The sequence below is a fragment of the Giraffa tippelskirchi genome, chromosome 7 (assembly GCF_054371585.1).
Source record: "Giraffa tippelskirchi isolate mGirTip1 chromosome 7, T2T-mGirTip1v1.2.pri, whole genome shotgun sequence".
NCBI lineage: Eukaryota > Metazoa > Chordata > Mammalia > Artiodactyla > Giraffidae > Giraffa > Giraffa tippelskirchi.
The window spans coordinates 87985159-88008636 of NC_137281.1; the positions used below are offsets into that span (position 1 = coordinate 87985159).

The 23478-nt window shown below is 54.5% G+C and overlaps 2 protein-coding genes across 34 annotated transcripts in view; both read left to right on the forward strand.

Moving 5' to 3' along the window:
* ACIN1 (apoptotic chromatin condensation inducer 1) overlaps positions 1-11311 on the forward strand; it is a 29853-nt gene extending 18542 nt beyond the window's left edge. For 12 of the 32 annotated variants that reach the window (XM_081506581.1, XM_081506605.1, XM_081506603.1 and 9 more), the window contains 11 exons: positions 2325-2466; positions 5883-5925; positions 6795-6928; positions 7027-7179; positions 7709-7850; positions 8190-8335; positions 8590-8697; positions 8836-8943; positions 9155-9479; positions 9588-9688; positions 10380-11311. In XM_081506581.1, coding sequence (XP_081362707.1) covers positions 2325-2466; positions 5883-5925; positions 6795-6928; positions 7027-7179; positions 7709-7850; positions 8190-8335; positions 8590-8697; positions 8836-8943; positions 9155-9479; positions 9588-9688; positions 10380-10706 — 1729 coding nt within the window. In that variant the 3' untranslated portion in view covers positions 10707-11311. Of the gene's footprint in view, positions 1-199; positions 532-772; positions 835-2324; positions 2467-5882; positions 5926-6794; positions 6929-7026; positions 7180-7708; positions 7851-8189; positions 8336-8589; positions 8698-8835; positions 8944-9154; positions 9480-9587; positions 9689-10379 lie in introns of those variants that run through there. The other 20 variants (XM_081506583.1, XM_081506585.1, XM_081506594.1 and 17 more) reach the window with 5 other exon arrangements.
* A 930-nt stretch (positions 11312-12241) lies between these two features.
* CDH24 (cadherin 24) lies at positions 12242-22809 on the forward strand. Of its 2 annotated transcripts, XM_081506614.1 has the most exons (14): positions 12242-12378; positions 13359-13473; positions 13921-14225; positions 14409-14703; positions 14825-14944; positions 15018-15185; positions 15362-15549; positions 15878-16131; positions 17106-17242; positions 19748-19869; positions 19951-20062; positions 20650-20898; positions 21383-22412; positions 22503-22809. In XM_081506614.1, the coding sequence occupies exons 3-13, from the start codon at positions 14025-14027 to the stop codon at positions 21880-21882; spliced, it is 2346 nt and encodes a 781-aa protein (XP_081362740.1). In that variant the 5' UTR covers positions 12242-12378; positions 13359-13473; positions 13921-14024; the 3' UTR covers positions 21883-22412; positions 22503-22809. The 2 variants fall into 2 exon arrangements, with proteins under 2 accessions (XP_081362740.1, XP_081362739.1); XM_081506613.1 differs by lacking the exon at positions 13359-13473.
* Positions 22810-23478: the final 669 nt, after the last annotated feature.

The following is a 23478-nucleotide window of genomic DNA, read 5'->3' on the forward strand; positions in this document are numbered from 1 at the left end:
GCTCATGACCCTCCCCTCTGTCTCTATTCAACTTTGGCTTTGTTATCTTCCTTCTTACCATTTTTTCACTCCCAGTTCTGCTGTTTCCTTTCCTTCTACTCTCTGGAATCTTCCAAGCAAACAGCTGTAACTTTGTCCTCTCCACCCAGCCCCCTCCACCGCCCCCCGGGAAGACAAGGAGAGAGCACCCTTTCCCTTTGGGGTTAGGCCTCGTTAGCTGTTGTAACCTGAGAAAAGAAGGGAAAGGGCCAGGCCTATTGAGCCAGCAGTGAGCTCCGAGTAGCTTGCCAGAGGATAAGAACCTTGCTCACTCAGCGCCCTCCCTCTCTCCTTTCCCCTCCCCTGCTGCAGCAGGGCCCTCCCCCATCCGCACACACGGGCTGCTGGGTAAGTGGCAAGATGGCTCCCCTGCATGTCTCCGGCTGATCGCCACCGCTCCGCCAGTACAATAGAGCCAGCCACTACCAGCAGCCTGGCCCTCTTCCTCTTCCTTCTCCAGAGAGACCAATCCAGCCGAATTCGGGGTTTGCCGTGAGGACTTAACGCTTATCTCTTAAAATCCAGATCTATTTTAGCCTCCCCTCACCACCACCACCTCTCCTTCCATTTACCATTTTTTGGATCCCCAGTTGCTGCATCTCGATTTTCTCTCTCTGGATCGGGTGGCCGGGGAGGAGGTGGTGGGATCTTGGGACAAGGAAGGTGTTTTGTTTTGTTTTTTTAAATTTTTTAGGATTTTTTTGTTTGGTTTTTGTTATTTCTTCCATTCCAGAAAGGGATAAACAGCACTTCCAGGGGGAGAAAAAAAATCATGTTATCAGAAAGCAAAGAAGGGTGAGAGCTTCACATTTCCATGTATCCTTTTCCCCTACCGCTCTAGCCCCCCTCATTTCCCTTCTCTTCCCCATGGCTTTCATTCCGTCTTTCGTTTTGGTTTGTTTTCAGTCATTCTGCTTTCCCCCTTTGTCCTTCCTGCCTGATTTCTAATTGGCCTCACTTGCCCTCTCTGTGTGGGAAATAGGTATTTTTTGGGTGAGCCTTTTCTTTAGATTCAGGCAGTTGAATCTCGTGTTTCTGTGGGAGTGTATTAGCTGGGGGCACAGTTCCGATTCCCCCCTCCTTCCCGTGCATCCCTCCCATGCTTTGGGGAGGCTGTTCTGACCTCTTGAGTGTCAGGCAGCCTGTCGAGAATGCCGAATTTTCTGGTGGTGGTTATCAGCCTGTGGAGGCTTGGCTTCCCCTCTCTTGAGACTTAGAGAGGGGACCCTGTTCATCTTGATTTGTTCCCCGCCCTCCCCTCCCCTCCCCACTCCAGTGTTTGGGTGGTAGTGGGGGTGAGATTAGAGATACAAGTTAGGGATGAAGACAGAAAAAAGAAGTTGGGAAGCTAGTTTATCTGAAGTGAACCTCTGAGATTCATTGCCTGCAGTGGGACCCTACTTGTGTGATTCAGAGGGGTGGGGGAGTGGCTTCAGTGTTGTGGGGGAGCACGGGGTGGGGGGAGGGATGCGTGGTGTGGGGGAGGGTGTGTCCTGACTGGGAGGCCTGCTCTCTTTATCTCTTGGAAGTTGGAATAAGGGAGTGGGAGAAACTGGGCGAAAGCCGAATGTAAGAACAATTCCTACACCTCTGAGCAGGTAAAAGTGGTCTGGTTCTTCTCTGAGCTTTCATACTTTGGCAGGGTTAATTTTTCCTTTTGGATTAGAGAGAGTCCTTGAAGCTTGAACCCTCACCAGCCCTACTCTCCCTACAGCCCCCACCCCACCATTTCTCCATTCCTGGTGTCTCCAGATCTGTGGGTCATCAGGCTTTTACCCTAAGCGGTTGATTAAACACAAGGTTGGGGTCCTTTGCCACAGCCTTGGCTGCTCTTTCTCATCTAAGGACTTGGGCTTCCCATAGTTTCTCATGCAGTTTGGTTAAATAAGAGTGCCTGTGACCACGGGCTAGGGAGGCCATGGGGTTGTGGGCAAGTAACAGTCATTTTTGAGGGACTTTTCAGAGAGGGATGTTTCTCCTCTTCATATAAGAGTACTCTGGTGAATTACCTAAGAGCATTGGAGTCCTGACCTCACACATCACAGCTTTTTTCCATCTGGGCAGTGGGAGGATGTGGTTGCTGTGATCTGTGCACTTTCCCCTAGGAAAAAGGTTGTCTGCTTTTTTTCCTTTGGGGGCAAGGTCTCTAGTTTGATCTGAAAAGCAGCCCTCCCAATCCCACCCAAGTATTGAGGCATGGAGGTTTCCTTGACCCAAAACCTAACATCTTGTTCTCTCTTCCCCTTGGTTCTTTCCTGCCCCCCAACCTACCCCCATACTGACAGTGAGGAGAAGGAGGAAGTGACCATGGACACAAGTGAAAACAGACCTGAAAATGAGGTTCCAGAGCCCCCCATGCCTATTGCAGACCAAGTCAGCAATGATGATCGCCCAGAGGGCAATGCTGAGGATGAGGAGAAGAAAGAGGTAAATATCCAAGCCACCTACTGGGGTGGGTGGGCAGGAGTGGACGTAGGGGAAAGAGTAGAACACTCCAGTGATCCCTCTTCCACAGTGGGATAGCTTCAAAAGGGACTAGGCAAAGATTTGGATCAGGACAGGGCCAAGGGAGAATTCGCTGGTTTAGCCAGGGAGACCCCATGTGATGGGACAGGGCTCCTTCATCCCCCTTTCCTTGTTGGGGAAGGAGTGCAGTTGGGGAAGTTTGTTACCACCCGGAAAGTCAGTTAATGGCCCTTTATCTAAGACCCAGGCTTAGCTTTCCTTACTGCCTCCTCTAGCTTCTCCCTATGGTAACCCCCCTAGCTTTCCCTCCTTTTTAAAAGCATGTTGGAGCTCAGCGCCATCTAGTGGGCTCTGGTGGATCTCCGCTGACCACCATGCTGAGGAATTTTTGTTGCTGATCTGCCCCCCAGTGGTCTTGTTGCAAGATGAAGCCAGTTCCTGGAGTGATCCCAAAGGCCCCTTGGCTATTTTTGTGACCCCTCAACTTACTTTTTGGGCATATATGTTATCTTGTGTCCTGCACCCAATTCAGGGGGCTCCTCCCATCAGAGCCAGCGAAGTCTTCTTGGCTCTTAAAATAATTAGAGAAAGAATTAGCTGGGTTTGGGACTAGAGTAACAGGGTGGGAGGGACTGTTGTGTGTGTAGCCTTTCTTTGGTGTGTGTTGCGGGGGTGGGGGCCGGTGAAAGTGATTTGATGTGCAGAATATTATTTATTACAAGGTCCTTCTTCCCCGTAAAACTTTGTCCAAGTACCTCATGTACGGTAATCCGCCCGTAAAATATAACCCTGCCCAACTGGCCAATCGCTGATGCCGCCTCTTCCTCTGGACCCAACCGCTGCTACTGAGCTGCCCAGTCAGAGCCGAGTCTGCTATCCAGGTGTCTTGGCCAGAGGGGGGCATGTGTATGGGATCCTGTGATGGGCCCCCTTTTGCCTCCCTGCCTTGCTTACATCAGGGGGCCAAGAAGAGCACTGTTCTGGAGAGACTTGTATTAAGAAAGCAAAAGCATTTGGAAAGGGGTGGACTTGCATCATCTCCCTCTTTGGGACACCCCAAGAAGAGCTTGTGTCAGTGCTGGGGCGCCTGCCCACACGCCCTTGCCCTTTTGAGGACTGTGGGTTGCCTTGTTTGCTGCAGACTGTTGGGATCCCCAACTAGGGCACCAAGACCTCCTAAAGAGTCAATGTTTGTGATCACAGTGCCATCTGTAAAATACCAAGTGGGGCTCTCGGCTTAAGCTGTGACGACTAGGAACCCTGCAGAGAAATCTAGGGTCTGAGCCCAGGGATTTAATGCTGATGACAGCCCAGCCATGTATCATCATTTGCTCATCAGATGGACTTTCCTTTGGTCCCTGTTGTCCATGGTGAAGGGCAGCATGTTGGTTGCTCCAACTTCTCCTCCATCCCTGGAGGCAGGGGCTCATCCATCCACCTGACTGGAACCACTGTCTCAGCTGGAGTCCCTGAGGAGATGCCACACACCACTCAGAAGAAAAGTATTCTGACCTTGCTGCTGAATGTGTGCCAGGTCCTGGGGCTATCCACCTACTACCCCCAGGCTGCCTTCAACAGAGGCTTCATGAACCCAGTCGGTGAGAGGACCCCCTCCCCAGTTACAGGCAGAGGAGAAAGGGACTCTGGAGTCATCACCTGGATTCCAAGCACTGGGTGGTGGTGTTGCTGCAGCTTGCCACTGGTGGACATAGGGTCCTGCCTGCTTCTCACGATAAAAGGCCAGGACCATTCCTGCTACTCACAGGCCATCTCATCAGGGACTACAGGATGATGCCCCTGTTCCCCCTGTACCCCTCGCTGAGCCTGGCCACCGGCAGTGAACTGTCTTGACATCATGGAAACTGGGCAGCGTCCCCCCACACGTTTCCCTCCCGCCCCCGTGCGCCCCTGGGAGGACTCTGGCAGTGCCGTGCCGACCACCACGCCGTGCGCCCACCTTTTTTGCCAACCCAACCCCCCACCAATTGCACAGCGCCTAGCAGGGAGGGCTCATTCTGATTGGACCGGCGGTTGACTAGATACAGTACACAGTGAGGTGCGATTGGCTGAACTGAAGATCCCAGGTGTGAGATGGTACCTGGAACATTTGTCATATTCCTAGTTTATTTTCCTCTTTATTTTCTTCTTTCTCCTCTTTTTTTAATCTTTTGTTTTGATTTTTTTTTCTTTATCTTTATTCTGGTTTCTTTATTGGATTTATTTATTTGGTTCATGTTCTACCTGTTTTAATTAAGACTTTTTTTTTTCTCACTAACTTACCCATCGAGAGCGGCCTGGCTAGGAGTCAGGCTGTCCCTTAAAGGATACCAAGGAGACTTGGTTAGACAACACAAATGGGGCTGGGGGGTGGATGGGGGAAAGGGATTTCATCAAGAGGGCTCCTGCCCTACCCTTTAGAAGGGTGGTAGGTCTTAGTTTTTCCAGAAATAAGCATTTAAATCTGAAAATGCTCTATTCCCCTTTTCGCTCTCTCTTCCTCTTTTTGCTCTGTCCACAGTCTTCCACTGAGTGTTTGGGGACAGAAACGTGCTCAAAAGCAAGTTTGGAAGTTTCTGGTCCTTGACAGAGCCCCTAAGGCATAAGCCCTGTTTGGAGACGACATAGTAGGGCTCTACTAGAGCTCAGTACAGTGGTTGGAAAGTCTGAAACTCTTCCTGGGTACTGTCTGCCCTTCATAAAATCTTGTCTTTACCAAAGACACCTTAAAATAATTTCTGCCGGCACTTGGCTTCAGACGCTCCTCGCCAGTGAGTCTGGTGCTGCCCTTTTCCACAGTGTGGCAGTGATCCAGGCAGTTTTAACAGTCTGCTGTCCAAGCTGCTCAGAGCCACTGTCAGTGGATGTCAGGCTGGGCATTGAGTAAAGGAGGAGGGTTATATTGTCACAGTTGCCATCCCAAAGTTGGTTTTCCTTGTTTACTCATATTCTGCTCCAGTTTGCAAGGAAGACCTTAGAAGGACTAAATAACTCAGTTTTGGGTATAGCTTGTTGGGTTTGGCGTTGTCTCCATCCGTAGAGACAGTGGAAGAGGGCATGACCAATGCTTTTTAAAGGGCTGAGAGGCTACTGAAATACTTCTTCCAGCTTATTTCTGGTTAAGCTAATACATAGGTGTGGTATGGACTAGATGACTTTTCCCTGCTGTGATGTTTGGTTTTATTTTTTTCTCTAACTTGCATTGATTCTGCTTCGTTTTTGCCGTTTGCCGCTTCTGTTTTGGTCTCGGTCTGTCTCTGTGTCTCTATCTCTCTGTGTCTTTGGAACCTGTGCTAAGACTGCCCCATCTAACCTCCTTTCCACCTCTCTGTGGGGTGTGTCTCTTTCTCTCCCCTCCCCCCCCTTTCTTCTCTATACAGAGCTCGCTGCCCAAATCATTCAAGAGGAAGATCTCCGTTGTCTGTAAGTCTAGCCCCAAATCCCTGATACAGGTCCAGAATACTGTAAAACTCAGAGTTAATAGAGAAATAGACTCCCATTCTCTCTCAGTGGCATTCTTGGGTCACCCCTTGCCATCCCAGCAGCTCCACCCAGCATATCTATGGCATATTTAAGGCTCCAGTTTATAATTCAGAACTTCATAAACAATTCTTGTCATTTTTTCCCCAGTCCCATTTCTTTCTTAATCCTAATGAGATACACTGTGAAGTGTCTCACCATTACTTATCTATAGTCCTCCTGCTTTTTTCAGGAGTAGGTTTGAGGGATTCCTATAAAATGCTTACCAGTTTATGCCCTCTTCTAAGAGAACATCTGGGAAAACGCGAGTTCCCACACCTCAAACAGTAACAACTTGAGCATTTTTCAATGAGGAACTCTTAAGTTGACAAAAGTGTAATATTTAATAGATCTTTATGACTTAAATATCAATCTATTAGTGTGACTATTAACCTAAAGCATAACCAGGTCATGTCATGATCTAAAATTAAACTAACTTGAATTTTATTATCATACAGTCTTTTCTCATTCTCATGTCATCCTCAATATGTCTTCCCTGGTACTTTAGGTTTTTCTACCAGTAAAAGTTTAAATGCTCACCAGCGTAGTTACTTCTCCCTTTTTGCCTTCAGAGATCAGTAGTTTTCATCTTTCAGGAAGTGGCTCCAGGCCTTCTATTTACTCTGAAACACAGTTTCCCCAGTCCCCAAAAGTGATTTCCTTAAGTTAACCTTTTACTAAAATCCAGTTGGAGGCCATCTGTGGGTGTTGTGGTGTGAACCAGCAGGGAACCTAGGACCATCTAACTGTGGGGTCCTATTTCTTGGGGACAGCAGCTACCAAGGGGGTGCCGGCTGGAAACAGTGACACAGAGGGGGGCCAGCCTAGTCGGAAGCGGCGTTGGGGAGCCAGCACAGCCACCACCCAGAAGAAACCCTCCATCAGTATCACCACCGAATCACTCAAGGTGAGGTGGGAGGGGCCGGGGAAGGGAGGATGAGACTCAATGCGGTGGGAGTAGACATGGGCCCAGTGTAACGGGGTGGGGGGGTATCTGTGTCCCAGAGCCTCATCCCCGACATCAAACCCCTGGCGGGGCAGGAGGCTGTTGTGGATCTTCATGCTGACGACTCCCGAATCTCTGAGGATGAGACAGAGCGTAATGGTGATGATGGGACCCATGACAAGGGGCTGAAAATATGCCGGACTGTCACTCAGGTAAGGCTCCTGTGCCCCACTTTGGGGGAGGGGGGCCTGAATGCAGAGTGAGCAGCTAAGTAGGGAGCTAAGGTGGAGTTCTAGAAGAGAAATCTGCTATCTGTGCAGAGGGTTGGCTTAATTGACCTTTGTAGGGGTCAGCAGAATACCAAATCTAACCTGTTGCCTGTAATGAAGTTCTGTTAGAACACAGTCACACCAGTTTATTTACTTTTCTCTATGGCTACTTATGTGCTATAATATCAAGAGTTGAGTAGTTGGAACTGTATGGCTCACAAATTCTATAATGTTTACTGTCTGGCTCTATACAGAAAAAATTTGCCAATTCCTGCCTTAGTTTTCCTCATGGACGAGTTAAGTTATTACCAATCCCAGGATCTGGCAGAGGTGAACCTAATAATGAAATCTCCCCCCTAGTGGAAAGAACACTTTAGGCTGACTACCACCATCTCTCCCCAAGAAACCAGAGGCAGAAAAGAATAAGCCAGTTTGGTGTTTAAGAATCCCTCTGTTATCTGATACCTTACAGGTGGTACCTGCCGAGGGCCAGGAGAATGGGCAGAGGGAAGAGGAGGAAGAAGAGAAGGAGCCTGAAGCAGAAGCCCCTGTACCTCCCCAGGTCTCAGTAGAGGTGGCCTTGCCCCCACCTGTGGAACATGAAGTCAAGAAAGGTGGGTGCAGCACTGAGTGAAACATGTGGCTCCCTGAATTCCCAGAGCACCTGATTTGGACCTCTTAGAGCATCAAATATCTTCTGCCTTGTGTTGTAGTATTTTACATGTCTGTCTTGTCATCTTCTTGTTACCAAGCTACTTGGGGGCTAGGTTCAAATCTGTTTAATCTTTGCATCTCCATAATGAGATCAGCCTGGACTGTACCTTGCACAGTGCAGGTGCTCAGCACATTTAGATGGAAGATTGTGACTACTGGTAGGGAATTTAAAAGTCCTGCTGAAGGTGAAAGCCAGCATTGCTCCCTGCTGAAAACAATTCATGTGCTCTATTTGATAGTGACTTTAGGAGATACCTTAACTCGACGTTCCATTAGCCAGCAGAAGTCAGGAGTTTCCATTACGATTGATGACCCAGTCCGGACTGCTCAGGTGCCCTCCCCACCCCGGGGCAAGATCAGTAACATCGTCCACATCTCCAATTTGGTAAGTCATCGTTTCCCACAGTGCAGCTTGATGTAGAGTCAGAGCTTTGGACTCGTGTTTCTTAGGTTCAGCTCCTAGATCGGCTGGTTACTCACTCATTGACTCTGAGTGAGTTACTTAACCTCACAACCTGTCTCATCTGAAAAATGAGAAAATAGTATCACCGTGCAGGGTTGTCTGGAGTTTGTAGAGAGCCTGACCTGAGCTTATTTCTTGCCTTCTTCGAGACCCTGAAGTTTCATTCTCATTGGCAGGTTCGTCCCTTCACTTTAGGCCAACTGAAGGAGCTGTTGGGACGTACAGGAACTCTGGTAGAAGAGGCTTTTTGGATTGACAAGATCAAATCTCACTGCTTTGTAACGGTGAGGGGAAGAAGCTGGTTCTCTAGGTGGTGCCCTATATCTCTTTTTGTGACCAACGTGGGCAGGTTTGAGGCCTTATGGCAAGTGGGAGGGAGGGAAGGCCTGTTGTGACCTTCTGCCTCTCCCTTCCTCCGTCAGTACTCGACAGTAGAGGAAGCAGTTGCCACCCGCACAGCTCTACATGGGGTCAAATGGCCCCAGTCCAACCCCAAATTCCTTTGTGCTGACTATGCTGAGCAAGATGAGGTAAGAAACCAAGGGAGAGGAAAGAGGGGAGGGGCAGGGGAGGCCATCATCTGCGAGATTCCAGCTGAGACCCTGGCCAAACCGGTGGTCTCTGAGTGTCCTCCTCCTTCCACTTTGGTTCTCTGAGTTGAGCCGTGAGTCTGTTCGCCAGTGCCTGGGCTCCTTCAGTGGGGTGATGTTGTCTCCACCCTTGTACCTCCTCTACCCGCAGCTGGACTATCACCGAGGCCTCTTGGTGGACCGTCCCTCTGAAACTAAGACAGAGGAGCAGGGGATACCACGGCCACTGCACCCCCCACCCCCACCCCCAGCCCAGCCACCACAGCACCCCAGGGCAGAGCAGCGGGAGCAGGAGCGGGCTGTACGGGAACAGTGGGCAGAACGGGAACGGGAAATGGAGCGGCGGGAGCGGACTCGATCTGAGCGTGAATGGGATCGGGACAAAGTTCGAGAAGGGCCCCGTTCCCGATCCCGGTCCCGTGATCGCCGCCGGAAGGAACGCGCAAAGTCTAAAGAAAAGAAGAGTGAGAAGAAAGGTACTTAGCTGCGGGGGCACAGTACCCGCCTGTAAGTGGGAAAGGACCCAAATGGGATGGGCCACAGGGTCACATGCATCAAGTCTGAACCATTTCCTTCCACCTCAGAGAAAGCTCAGGAGGAACCACCTGCCAAGCTGCTGGACGACCTTTTCCGCAAGACCAAGGCAGCTCCCTGCATCTATTGGCTCCCACTGACTGACAGCCAGGTGAGTGCCTGCCTTCTCGCCCTGCTCAGAGATGCATCAAGGCTAGGGGCAGGGAGGGCAGAGTCACGTGACTACGGGAGTGAGTAGGCCTAGGTATCCTGTCTGCTTAGGATAATAAGGCAGAGGCTAAGCATCGTGGAAAGAGGCAGTTTCAAGACCCAGTTGATTGTGCCATAGAGAGGCCAGACCCAAAAAGGTGGAAGTAGACATGGAGATTGGAACTTTGTGTGTGTATCCAAACTGGCTGTGCCAGTCACACTTCTTGGAAGTTGATTTTAGTTAGCTGAAAAATTTGTGTTTTATAAACTCAACCATTTTTCTGCTTTTTCCTTTCTAGGGATTTTAGCTTTTTTAAGGGGGCGTTTTTCTTGATGGGCCTTTTGGGAATTTTAGGCTTATGCTACTCCACTGAAGAAAATAGATTTTTTTCACCTCTAAGTAGCTTGGAAAATACTAGAGGCCAGGCATGGATGGTGATGCTACCTGTCACGGGTATAACAGGTGAAAATTACGAGGGCTCGAGGCTCTGAGACAGGGAAGGTGTGACTGCTGGGCCCTCCGCCTTCCTGCGTAACAGCAACGTGGATGGTGATCCTGAGCTAGGAGTGCAGGTCCAGGAGCAGGGGCACCAGGTGGGACTGGTGTGAACGGGGTTGAGATGCCTGTTCTCTGCCTTCCCTGCCTGCTACAGATTGTTCAAAAGGAGGCAGAGCGGGCTGAACGGGCCAAGGAGCGGGAGAAGCGGCGAAAGGAGCAAGAAGAAGAAGAGCAGAAGGAGAGGGAGAAGGAGGCAGAGCGGGAACGGACCCGGCAGCTGGAGCGAGAGAAGCGGCGAGAGCACAGCCGAGAGAGGGACAGGGAGAGAGAGAGGGACAGAGAGCGGGACAGGGGGGATCGAGATCGGGAGAGGGACAGGGAGCGGGAACGAGGCAGGGAGAGGGACCGCAGAGACACCAAGCGCCACAGCAGGAGCCGGAGTAGGAGCACACCTGTGCGAGACCGGGGTGGGCGCCGCTAGCCGGGAAAACACTAGGGAGAGCTGCAGGCATGGGCCGCCCTGCCCCAGGGTGGGTTCAAGGCCACAGAGGGATAGGTACAATCTCCACCACCCTGGAACCAGGGGTCTTTCACACCATTTGCCCAGTGCTGAAGTCTGGCTGTCACCTGTCCCCAAATACCAAATGGAGCAGTGGCCACCTTCCCACCCCTACCCCACCTCCATAATCTATCTCGGGACTCAGCCCTCCCCTCTCATTTCCAGTGAAGTCTGAGAGGGAAGAGCTAAGTTAGGGAGGGAAGTATTGGCTGAGAAGTGGGGAACAGCCAGGAGCCCCAAACCTCCCTTGTTTTTTCCTCCATCCTGCTCACCACCTCTGGTACTCGAACCCCCCTTTCGGGAACAGCCGGGGCCAGGACTGGGTCACCTATGAGCTGAATCAGCATCTCCTCCTGAGTCCCAGGGCCCCTGCAGTTCCCAGTCTCTTCTGTCCTGCAGCCCTTGCCTCCTGCCCACCGGTTCCACTTTATATCCACCTTTTCCTTTTGTTCAATTTTTATTTTTATTTTTTTTATTATTAAATGATGTGGTCTATGGAAAATAATAAAAATCTGACTTAGTTTTAACTAGTGTGTGATTGAGTGGCTTTCCTTGGCCAGGGCCTGGGTGAGAGCCAAATTGAAGTGGAAGCTGTCTCCTGTAAGTGCAGCCAGCATTACTTGCATTCCATACAGTTAGGCTGCTGCTTCCCGGAGAGGGGACTCCTCACCCTCCCTCCATCCCTGCCTCGGCTCTGACCACACCACAGCTGTGGGGCTTCCCCCCTCCCCCCCAGTGAGGAAGACCCCCTGGGAAGATGACGGTCCCGTCCTGCTGCTAGAGGCAGTTGGTCACCTGCTCACCACCTTCAAGGCGCCTCCTATAACTGCCACCAGGGGGCGGCAGCAGCTCGCTCAGTAGGCTGCTGCAAACGAGCTTCCCAAAAAGGCTCCATGCCCTCCCGCGGATGTCTTGCCTCGGTCCCTGACCTGTTTGTTCCCTGGGCCCAGCCCGCGCACTCCCTGGACCTTTCATCCGTGCTTAAGGCCACCCAGCCGGCCCGCTACCCTGCCCTGCACAGGTTCCTAAAATGCCTTACGGCCGAGGTTCTCCGCAGTTCCCAAGGCCGGCCCGGGAGCGGCGAGCAGGGCCTCCGCAGTGGGTTCCGGGTTCCCGGGCTCGCCCTTCGTCCGGCTGCGGGCCGCTTCGCGCTCCGCGATGCGCCCTCCCCGCTAGCTCTTCGGATACGGCCTGGCGCCGAGGCGTGGACGCATTCCCACCCGAGTGCCCCTCAGGGCGCTGCAGGCCCGGCCCGGGAGGGCCGCCGCATCTGTATGCGCCCGGCGGCCAGCAGCGCCGAGGGGGCGGGCACCAGGCGCCGCCCCCGCCCTTGCCGAGCGGCCCGGGCTGGCCGGGGAGGGTCGGAGGCTGGGCTCTCCTCTCCCGCGCGGCGCGGAGCCGCCTCGCTCCTCCGCAGGCGGAGCCTCCTTCCCCCGCCCCCTCCGTCTCGCTCCCTTGTTCTCGCCGGGGCCGCTCAGACCTGCAGCGGAGCCGCGGCGCCCGCTCCGATCGGCTCGGGGCTGCGCCCCCGGGACCCGGCGACGGGGGCGGGCGGGAGCCCTCCCCGCCAAGCTGGGCTCCTAGGCACTGCCAGGTAAGGGCGCCTGCCCTGGAGCCCACGGTCGGGAATCCGCGAAGGGGCAGCAGGGGGCCCGCAGCCTGCGGGTGTCTTCAGAGCGGCGAGCGGTGCGCTCCGCGGCTGGGAGCCAACTGCCGGCTCCCTTCTCCCGCGCTCTACCGCTTTCCCTTCTTCCCTCGCACCTCTTTTCCTCTTTTTCCCATTTTCCTCTCCCTCGATTTCTCTTCATCCTGCCTCCTCTTCTGCCTATTTGCTTTTTCTGCCCCTTCCCTGTCTCCCCAACCCCTCTCTCTCCCTCTTGCCTGTCTTGCTCCATCTCCTCTTCCTCTTTGCCTTTTTCTTCCTCCACCTTTCTCTCCTTTCCTGTCTTCCTTTTCCCGCTTTCTTTTCTCTCCCTGATCCTTCCCTCGCCCCTCCTCTCCTCTTCCCTTCCCGCTATCCTGTTTCCCACTCCTCTATCCCCTACCTTCTCCTCTTCGTCCCGCCTCCCTCTCTGGTCCTCGGCTTCCCTCCGGCTTCCCTCTTCCCTCGGAAACGAAAGGACTGTCAGGTGTGTGTCTGCTCTGGGGGAGGAGGGGCGCAGCCACAGCCACTTGAGGGGTCCCTCCAAGGAGGAGAGGGGGGAGAAAGCGGTGGGAAGGGTCCTCTCTCTAGCTTCCTTCCCGCATTCCCTCCTGGCTGCCCCCTCTCCCAGAATGAAGTTCTGAGCTGGGGCGGCCTGGTCTGACCCCCGCAGTTGAAGCCGGCCCTTTCTGCTTATCACAGTGCTGGCCGCCCTTCCACCCATTCTGGAGCCTGGTACCCAGGACTCCTCTCTGCCTTTCAGACACCCAGACTACCTCCTTTGATCTCTTTCCTCCTGTCTCTTGCTGCCATTCTTTCTCTATCTCTGCGGACAGTCCCTGAGACTTGTTCTCACCCTGCATCTCGCTCTGTCTCTAGCCTCTGGGTCTGCCTCCCTGGTCTCCTGGCTTCTACCGCCCCTCTTTTTTCAGCCCCACCCCCTACTCTGTCTGTGAGCCCGGTCCCCCTTCAAGGACTTCAGCTAGCAGTGTGCCAGGGAGCAGATTCTGGAGAGGAGGGGTTCCTATGGAGGACAGACTTTCACAGGTTCTCAACCCTGTCTGAGGCAGCCCTTCTTATCATTTCAGCCTGACCCTAGGCACCCTGAGACCACACCTCCATGAATCCCAATTCCTGGATTTTTAAGCCCTTTCCCTGGTAGCCCCCATCTCCTCCAGCACCTAACTGCACACCCACCCTGAGAGCTCAGGGTCCAGATTTGCGGTTCCAAGCCCTCCCAGCATCCCCTCTCCTGTTTTCTTCCCAAGCTTTCCTATTCAGGGTTGACTGGCCAAGGATTTATCAGCTTGGAGGGCTGGAGGTGAATACAGGCAGAGAGCCTGGGTGGAGGGAAAGATCAGACTGCTCTCGTTCCCATTCTGAGTTCTGGGTAGTGAGGTGTCTGGTTTCTTGGAGGTCTGATCTTTGGAGCATCTAACTTTGGGGGGAGATGGTAAGGGTTTCCTCGACCCTGAACAGCTGCCTCTCCTGCAGGTGTGGATCCATGGGGTAGCCTCAACGCCTCTGCCTCTCTGCCCCAGCCTGCTCATGCCTCAGCACCCAGGAGCAGTGAACAGAGCCTTGGCTGGAGCCCAAACATGTGGGGCCTGGTGAGGCTCCTGCTGGCCTGGCTGGGTGGCTGGGGCTGCATGGGGCGCCTGGCAGCCCCAGCCCAGGCTTGGGCAGGGTCCCGGCGGGGCCCAGAACCATCACTGCTTCGGACCCGAAGGAGCTGGGTGTGGAACCAATTCTTTGTCATTGAGGAGTACGCTGGACCAGAGCCTGTCCTTATTGGCAAGGTAAGGCTCAACCCCTCCTGCATCTCCCCTGACTCTCAAGGCCCTCCTCTGCAACTTCATCACTTCTGCAATGACCTTGGTCCCTGAGGATTCCCAACACTGCCCCCAATCCTAGATGTAGACTCTTTAACTTTCTGTCACTATTCTTGGAACCTGCTGCCCATCTTTCCCCGACCCCTACAGCTGCACTCAGATGTGGACAGGGGTGAGGGCCGCACCAAGTACCTGCTGACCGGAGAGGGCGCAGGTACCGTATTTGTGATTGATGAGGCCACAGGCAATATCCATGTCACCAAGAGCCTGGACCGGGAGGAGAAGGCACAGTACGTGCTACTGGCCCAAGCCGTGGACCGAGCCTCCAACCGACCCCTGGAGCCCCCATCGGAGTTCATTATCAAGGTGCAAGACATCAACGACAACCCACCCATCTTTCCCCTCGGGCCCTACCATGCCACAGTGCCCGAGATGTCCAATGTGGGTGAGTACCCCAGAACCCATCTCCTTCAATTCAGCCCTGCTCATGTCTGGGTCCCACTCATCTGTTCTTCTTCCCCACTTGGCTCTGTCCTGGCTGAGTGGGGTGCCGGAACCCCCTGCAGGGACATCAGTGATCCAGGTGACTGCTCATGACGCCGATGACCCCAGCTATGGGAACAGTGCCAAGTTGGTGTACACTGTGCTGGATGGACTGCCTTTCTTCTCTGTGGACCCCCAGACTGGTGAGGCTAGAGCTCGGGAGCCGGGTGAGGCAGCTGTGGGATCAGGCAACCCTGACCCATCGTCTCTCCCTAGGAGTGGTGCGGACTGCCATCCCCAACATGGACCGGGAGACACAGGAGGAGTTCTTAGTGGTGATTCAAGCCAAGGACATGGGTGGCCACATGGGGGGGCTGTCGGGCAGCACCACGGTGACGGTCACCCTCAGCGATGTCAACGACAACCCCCCCAAGTTCCCTCAGAGTAAGGGCCCAGTGCCGCCGCCTGAGCCATCCTTTGACCACGCCACCCCACCCCTATCACCTCTGGAGAAGCCTCCCCCCAACCCTTCCCCCAGCCAGGCCTGGGAGAAGGACGGGCTGGGGGAGGGAGGAGGGCTGGGGGCCTCTCTAAGAACATCTCCCTCCATCCACCCCAAGGCCTGTACCAGTTCTCTGTGGTGGAGACCGCTGGGCCGGGTACCCTGGTGGGCCGGTTGCGGGCCCAGGACCCAGACCTAGGGGACAACGCCCTCATGGCCTACAGCATCCTTGACGGGGAGGGGTCGGAGGCCTTTAGCATCAGCACAGACTCCCAGGGTCGAGATGGGCTCCTCACTGTCCGCAAGGTGAGTGCTTCAGACCCACTCACACCAGCCTCCTGCCCCACAGGACAGGCTCCTCACCAGGCTAGAGCAGACTTGGGATCTCTGTGTTGGAGCTTAGAGATTGTGGTCCTCTCCTCATCCTTCAGATGAGAGTCTGGGGCTCAGAATGGGGGAGTGACTGGCTTAGGACTTTGCACAGGGCAAGTCTTTGATGGAGCTGGGGGCAGACCTGGAGTTCTGACCAAGTAATCTGCCTCCCGCCACCCTGACCACCGAGGCCACTGCCCCTCTGGTGCCCATCTCCCTCAGGTCTGCACCTGCCTCCGTAACCCCATCTCCCTCACCATAGCCCTTAGACTTTGAGACACGTCGCTCCTACTCTTTCCGCGTGGAAGCCACCAATACGCTCATCGACCCAGCCTATCTGCGGCGAGGCCCCTTCAAGGATGTGGCCTCAGTGCGCGTGGCTGTGCAGGACGCTCCAGAGCCACCTGCCTTCACCCAGGCTGCCTACCACCTGGCAGTGCCTGAGAACAAGGCTCCTGGGACCCTGGTGGGCCAGGTTTCAGCCACAGACCTGGACTCCCCAGCCAGCCCCCTCAGGTGAGCTGGCGGGGGTAGGGCGGGGCCTCAGGGAAAGAGCCCAGCAGTAGGCTATTTCCACCCAAGGATGCACCCCCCCTTTCCTGCCCATCACACTCCCCTCCTGGCAGAAGTCTTCCCCACTGCAGGCCTGGGGGCCAGGGGAGGGCTGGAGGACCTGCTAACCAGACTCTCCACCCATCCCTGCGTGGATGGCAGTGGCACCTCCCAGTGGCAGTGAGAGCAGATATGGCATTTCATCTGATGAGTGCGCCAGATCAGTTGATGGCTGTGGCTGTGGCTATTGATCACTCCCTCAGTGCCTCACATTTTACTCACTTGATAACATTTCATTTTCACAACAACCTGTGAGAGGAGAATTGAAGATAAGGGTAGGAGTCTTCTCAGCTCCAGCTGCTTTAGAGGCTCAGCCCTGAGAGGTTGTGCTAACTTGCCCCAGGTCACACAGTCAGTAAGCAGCAACCCTGGAATTCCAATCCGGACTTGTCAGTCTCAAGAAGACCCACTCTTTCCACCTGCCCAGCCTGCTGCCCAGCATCCCTGTCACAGCACTGAGGGAGGGGCCAGTGTTATTCTCCTTTGATAGTTGAGGGAACGGGTTAAAAGATTTGCCCAAGGTCACACAGCTAGTCTGAGACAGAACAGAGCTAGAAGTCAGGTCCTTGGTCCCCAGAACAGAGCCCAGGAGTCAGAAAGACAGGCAGTGTTTGCCCCATGTCACCTCTGTCTCTCTTCCCACACCCCCATGAAACTCAGCACCCCATGTCATAGGATAGGTGTTTAATATTGGTGACTGCCCAGAGATATTTGTCTTTTGAGGGGACCCTAACGTGAATTATGGCTCCAGGTGCACAGGGCAGGCCCTTTGCCCAGATGAGCCGGGAGGCCCAGCAAGGTGAACAGGTGGGAGGGAGGGGTGGCCGCCAGCTCGCCCCTGTCCCAGCTCAGCCCCCCACCTGGCTCCATCTCCCCAGATACTCCATCCTCCCGCACTCGGACCTGGAGCGCTGCTTCTCCATCGAGCCTGAAGACGGCACCATCCGCACAGCGGTGCCCCTGGACCGAGAGGCTCGTGTCTGGCACAACCTCACAGTGGTGGCCACAGAGCTCGGTGAGGAGTCCCGGGCCTCCAGGAGACCTGGGAGGAGGTGTCAGCCTCCTGGCAGAGGGGCCACACACCTCCACCCAGGGTATAACTACTAGGTCCCCACCCTGGACCATTACCACCAGGCAGGCTTCCTGGTCTCCTGGGCTCGACGGGGCACGGTGGGTTGGCTTAAGCATTTCCCCTCACCTTTAATTTGCTCCTATACCTGACTTTCCCCGAGTCAAGATAAATCTAACCTCGAATAGCTCTCAATCCCTAAGAACCCCAACATGCACCCTGGGAGACCCTGCCTTGCCCAGTCTTCTGCTTCAGGCTGAAGTGGGAACAGGGAAGAGCTGGGCCCTCCTCTGGGAGCTGACTGGGGAATGCCAGCAGCCTCTCCCTGGGAAGTTTTGTTGGAAGCCCTCAAGGGAGGGGAGAAGGGCCAGCTCCCTGCCCTGCCTGTCAGTCACCAGTTATCAGCAGCATGGTTCAGCCGCCTCTAGGCAGCATGGCCTGTGGGGGCAGGGAGACCTCCTTCCCTTCTATGAACCTCTCCTTGCTATGCCTGCTCATGCCTCAGGGTCTCCTACGTTTGCTGTCCATGCCCTGTCTGTGGGAGTTTTCCCTGTGTACATACATACTTATACCACGTCAGTGAGGAGCTAAAGAGCTATATGTGTGTGTACATGTGGGTGCATACTTCCATGTGTGTGAAAAATACATGCACATACCTACACATATGCTTGTGAGTATATGTCTATAGTTGCATATATATGTGTGCATGTAGTTGAGTGTATAGAGTTGTATTATTTGTGCATATGTGTAATTGGATATGTACAGTGAAACTTGGTAGCTCAGCTAGTAAAGTCTGCCTGCAATGCAGGAGACTCCAGTTCCACCCCGGAGTTGGGAAGATCCCCTGGAGGAGGGGATGGCAACCCGCTCCAGTATTCTTGCCTGGAGAATCCCCCTGGACAGAGGAGCCTGCTGAGCTACTGTCCATGGGGTCACAAAGAGTCAGACATGACTGAGAGACTAAGCACAGCACAGTGATAGATACAAGTAGCTGTTTGTATACATTGTTTTGTGTATGTGAGTGTTTGTGGACAGGTAGTAATAATTTACTACCTACTGTGTATCGAACACTGTTCTAAGTACCAAATATAGATGCATTCACTTCATCATCGCCACAACTTTATGAGGGAGGTATGGTTTTTTTTTCCCCCATTTTAAAAGGAGGAAGTTCAGACAGAAGTTAAGTAACTTCCTGAGGTCATGCAGACATTTAGTGGTGGGGCCTCAGTACCCCTAGTCAGGTTGCAGTCTCAGCTGTTATCTCCTCCACCATATGTGTTGAATTATATGTGGATAGGTTTATGTTTATGACCATGCAGCTGTGTGACAGTGTGTGCATGTCTGTCCATGTGAACATCCCTGTGTGTGCTTTGGCTGTCTGTTTACATAGCCCTGTGTGTGTGAGTGTGTGTGTGTGTGTATTTCCTTCACTGTCTTCTTACCTCCTGCCAAATCCTGCTCCCCACGCCCACAAAACCCAATACTGACTAGCAGGCCCTGAGCCCTTACTGCAGTGAAAGATGGACCCCAGCCCTGTCCCATCTCCCAGACCCTTTAGCCAGGCAGTCCACTCCTCTGACTAGGCTGTGACCTCAGCCCCTTCCCAAGAGCCAACCAGCTCTCCCTCAACTTGGGGGAAAGATTGAAGGAACCGAGAGATTTAGCCTAGGGGAGATGAGCGCTGGGAAGGGCAGGGATGCACACTTTCCATTTTCTCTTGGATGCCATTGGCAGTGAGGAGCAAGGCAGGGTAATGATGGGGGCCACCCAATGACGAGGGGGCTTGTCTATGGCTGCGGTACCCAGGCTGGCCTGGCTCTGCACCTGAGAATCAGGTAGCTCCTCCCTCCCCAAGGTCAATTCTAAGTGATACTCGTTGCTACACCATAGCCTCCCAGACCTCTGATGGGGTGCATGTGTGTGTGTGTGCATGTGTGTGTGTGCCCGAGTGCACATGCGTGTATGTCTGTCCCACTGGTTTCGTGCATGAAAATGCATTCTCTGCATCCTGGGGGATGGGGATGCTACATTCACTGTATATATGGAACATTCCCTTTGTGTATGTTGTATTTGCTTTAAACACTGAGTACATCGAATGTGTATGAATGTGTTACATCGTTCACGGTTGTTGTCTGATATGCAACATCTGTCTACCTTTCCTTGACGGTGCATGTGCCCTGCATGGGTTATTGTTCATGTATGTCGTGGGTGCTACACTCCTGTTGAATGCATATGGGGTACGTATTCCACATATTCTTGAGCACCACATGGATGTTATATGCACTGTTCCATTCACTTCACAACACTGATGCTACCTGCATATTGCATGCATATCTCATGTGTCTCACATGCATGCCATGTTTTGGATGTGACATTCACACACCATATGTACTATGTGTAACTGTGATGTGTGTGCTTGCGCGGGTGCACATGTTCATGTTCTGGCTTCAGACAGCTCTGCACAGGCCTCCCGGGTGCAGGTGGCCATCCAGACCCTGGACGAGAATGACAACGCTCCCCAGCTGGCCGAGCCCTACGACACCTTTGTGTGCGATTCTGCAGCCTCCGGCCAGGTGAGCGACTGAGGCAGGCGGGTTGGGACCTCAAGACCTCCAGCTGCCCACTCCATACAAGGTTTCTCTTCTTCCTCTCAGCTGATTCAGGTCATCCGAGCCCTGGACAGAGATGAGGTTGGCAACAATAGCCGTGTCTCCTTTCATGGCCCTCTGGGCCCTGATGCCAACTTCACTGTCCGGGACAACCAAGGTGGGTAGCCTCCTACAGCTGTGTCCTTACCTGCTTCCCTCCCCTCCTCCACCATCCCTAACTCTACCCACCTACCTGAGGCTCCACCCTACAGAATGTACATGCAGTTTGGGGAGTTTCTTGATGGCCTGTGTGTGTGTGTGGGAGGGGAGTGTGTGTGTATGTGTTCAGTCGTATCCGACTCTGTGACCGTATGGACTGTAGCCGGCCAGCCTCCTCTGTTGATGGGATTCTCCAGGCAAGAATACTGGAGTGAGTTGCCATTTCCCAGTCCAGGGGATCTTCCTGACTCAGGGAGCAAACCCATATCTCTTGTGTCTCCTGCGCTGGCAGGCAGGTTCTTTACCATTGATGTCAAAGGATTCTGGGATTCAGGGCTTTCACTGCAAGGGCCTGGGTTCAGTCCGTGGTTGGGGAACTGAGACCCTGCCAGTGATCTAGTGTGGCCAAAATAAATAAATAAAAGAATGTGGATGTGGTTTTGCTCTTTGCAAACCTTCCCCATGGACAGCTTTGTCTCCATGGGCTGCACCGACCTTAGTGGGAAGGTATCCCAGGAGGTGCCTAAAGACCTGTCTCTCCTACAGATGGCTCCGCCAGCCTGCTGCTGCCCTCTCGCCCTGCTCCACCCCGCCAAGCCCCCTACCTGGTTCCCATAGAACTGTGGGACTGGGGGCAGCCAGTACTGAGCAGTACAGCCACAGTAACTGTCAGTGTGTGCCGCTGCCGGCCTGATGGCTCCGTGGCATCCTGCAGGCCCGAGGCTCAGCTCTCACCTGCTGGGCTCAGCACCGGGGCTCTGCTTGCCATCGTCACCTGCGTGGGCACACTGCTGGGTGAGTCAAGCCATAGATGGGGTCATAGATATGAGATCCAGGCCTGCAGGGGGTGCGGAGAGAAGCAGGACCCTGGACATAGGGAAGTCCACCCTAGATTGTGAAGGAACCCTCATACTTGGCTTTTCCCACTGCCTGATACACCCAAGAGAAACACTCTGGCCTCATATCCCTGACATGCCAAGCTAATGACAGCCATGAGCCATAACTACTATTTACTGAGCCCCAACTCTGGGCCATGTGTGGTGCTGGGCACATCACTTGGTATTTCATCCTTTCAACAACCTTAAGGGGTAAATATGTTTCCCCTCTTTTCCACACAAGCAATCCAAGGGCCAAAGAGGTTCAGAGAAGTTAAGCAACTCTCCGTGGTCACACAGCAAGTAAAGGGTTGAAGTTAGGATTCAAAAGAGTTTTGCCAAAGGTCAAAGCTAGGGCTTGCCACCCCTAGGCCGTATTTGGAACTTGTGCGCCTCTCCCCCAGCCCTGGTGGTGCTCTTCGTGGCTCTACGGCGCCAGAAGCACGAAGCCCTGATGGTGCTCGAGGAGGAGGACGTGCGCGAGAACATCATCACCTACGACGACGAGGGCGGCGGCGAGGAGGACACGGAGGCCTTCGACATCAGCGCCCTGCAGAACCCTGACGGGGCGGCCCCGCCGGCGCCTGGCCCACCCGCGCGCCGCGATGTGCTGCCCTGGGCGCGGTCGCCACGCCAGCCCCGGCCCCCCGGCCCCGCCGACGTGGCGCAGCTGCTAGTGCTGCGGCTGCGCGAGGCGGACGAGGACCCCAGCGTGCCGCCCTACGACTCCGTGCAGGTGTACGGCTACGAGGGCCGCGGCTCTTCCTGCGGCTCCCTCAGCTCCCTGGGCTCCGGCAGCGAGATGGGCTGCGCCCCTGGCCCGGCTGAGCCGCTGGACGACTGGGGGCCGCTCTTTCGCACCCTGGCCGAGCTCTACGGGGCCAAGGAGCCCCCGGCCCCCTGAGACCGGCCTGGCCCTGCCCCCGCTCCCCCCCCACCGAAGCGGGGGGGGGGGGCAGCGTAGGCCCTCTGAGTGAGCCCCCCGGGTCCAGGCAGGCGGCAGCAGCCCAGGGGCCCCCAGGCCTCCCCAGTCCCCGTGTCCCTCCTCCCCACCTCCCCGAGGCAACCGCCTCCTTACCTCCCTCCTCCCCAGTCGTCTGTTCGTCTCTCTCCAGGGATCTGTCTGTCTCTGACACGCTCCCTGTCTGGATCTGGGTTGTGCAGCTCTGACTCTGAACCTCCCGCTTCTCTCACTGTGATTCCACTCTCTCGTGGCTCTGTTTTGGTCTGCTCCATTCTGAATCTGTCACACAGGGTTCTATGTGTCTCCCTTGCGCACACACATGCTCTCTGTCTGTCTCCTGCCCACATCTGCCCACATTCTCTGTGGGTCCCCGTGATTGGCTTTTTGGTTTTTTCTGTTGTCCATCCCAAAAGCAAGAGAAACGTCTAGCCACTGCTGCCCACCCTCCTGCAGGGGATGTTCTGCCCCAGGTCAGTGTCCCTAGACCTTGCAGAGCACCAGGCTGGCCCAAAGCCCTCCCCCACTCACCGCCTCTCACTCTGGCTCTCCTGTCTTTACAGACCTGCCCGCATGGTTCCATCCATCACTCATGGCCTCATCCTGGCTCCACTGGCCTCCAGCAGAGAGAGGGAGCCAGCCCACCTTCCAGGGCGAGAGCTCCAGCCCCCCACTGTGGCTGCCTCCCTGGAGCTCTGCCCAGCTGTCAACCGGCCTTGGGCATCCTGGCTCTGGGCATCGTCTTGTATGCTTCCCAGCCCCTGGGGGAGGGGAAGGAAAGAGGGAGGCTGCTAGGGAAGGGGAAAGAGGGAGGAAGGGGAGGGGCCTCCATCTCTAATTTCATAATAAACAAACACTTTATTTTGTAAAGCTGGAGCCCTGCTTTCCTTTCCACACTCAGGTGTCTCTCAGAGCGTGTCGCTATGCTGAAGGGCTGGAAGAGAGGCCTAAGCCCACCCCCTCTGCTCATTCTCCGTTCTCCTTTGGGGGACAGTCTGCTTCAAGTCCCTTTCACAGAGGAGAGTTTGGGTTGATTCCATTCTGGGACTAAGAAGATAATGACTCCTTCCCCTGCTCCCACCACCTCTGGGCTCTCTGTTGGTCTCAAACTGTCCAGGGAAATTAAGATGTGAGGCTTGGCCAGAGGGGAAAGCAGGAAGAGGGAGTGTGGAGAAAAGGAGGAGCTATAAAAAGACTAAGGAGAGAGGGAGAGAGGGTTCTAGACTAGGACAGAGTGGGCAGGGGATAGCAGAGGGGAGCAAGCCAGTGCCTCCTGGGGCCTGTGGTCCCAGCTGGAAAAAGGCTGGGTCAGGGTAAGGTGGCACAGTCACAGTGGACCTGCTGCCTCCACCCTTCATTCTTCCCAGTCTGTGGTCTTGTTCTTCAAGGGCACAAAGGAGGGGAGAGAGGGACCCCAGGGAGGCAAGCTGTTTTAGGGGTTGAACCAAAGTCAACTGGGACGGGAGCCCAGCGGATGGCCAGCATCTCTCACTGTGGGCTCCTTGAGTAGAGAAGGGGTCCACCCAGGAACAAACACTA

Coding starts and splice junctions, on each gene's coding strand:
- CDH24 (XM_081506614.1), top strand. CDS start 14,025: ATGTGGGGCCTGGTGAGGCTCCTGCTGGCCTGGCTGGGTGGCTGGGGC. Junction 15,186..15,361: donor CCCCCCCAAGTTCCCTCAGA/GTAAGGGCCCAG, acceptor ATCCACCCCAAG/GCCTGTACCAGTTCTCTGTG. Junction 19,870..19,950: donor ATTCTGCAGCCTCCGGCCAG/GTGAGCGACTGA, acceptor TCTTCCTCTCAG/CTGATTCAGGTCATCCGAGC.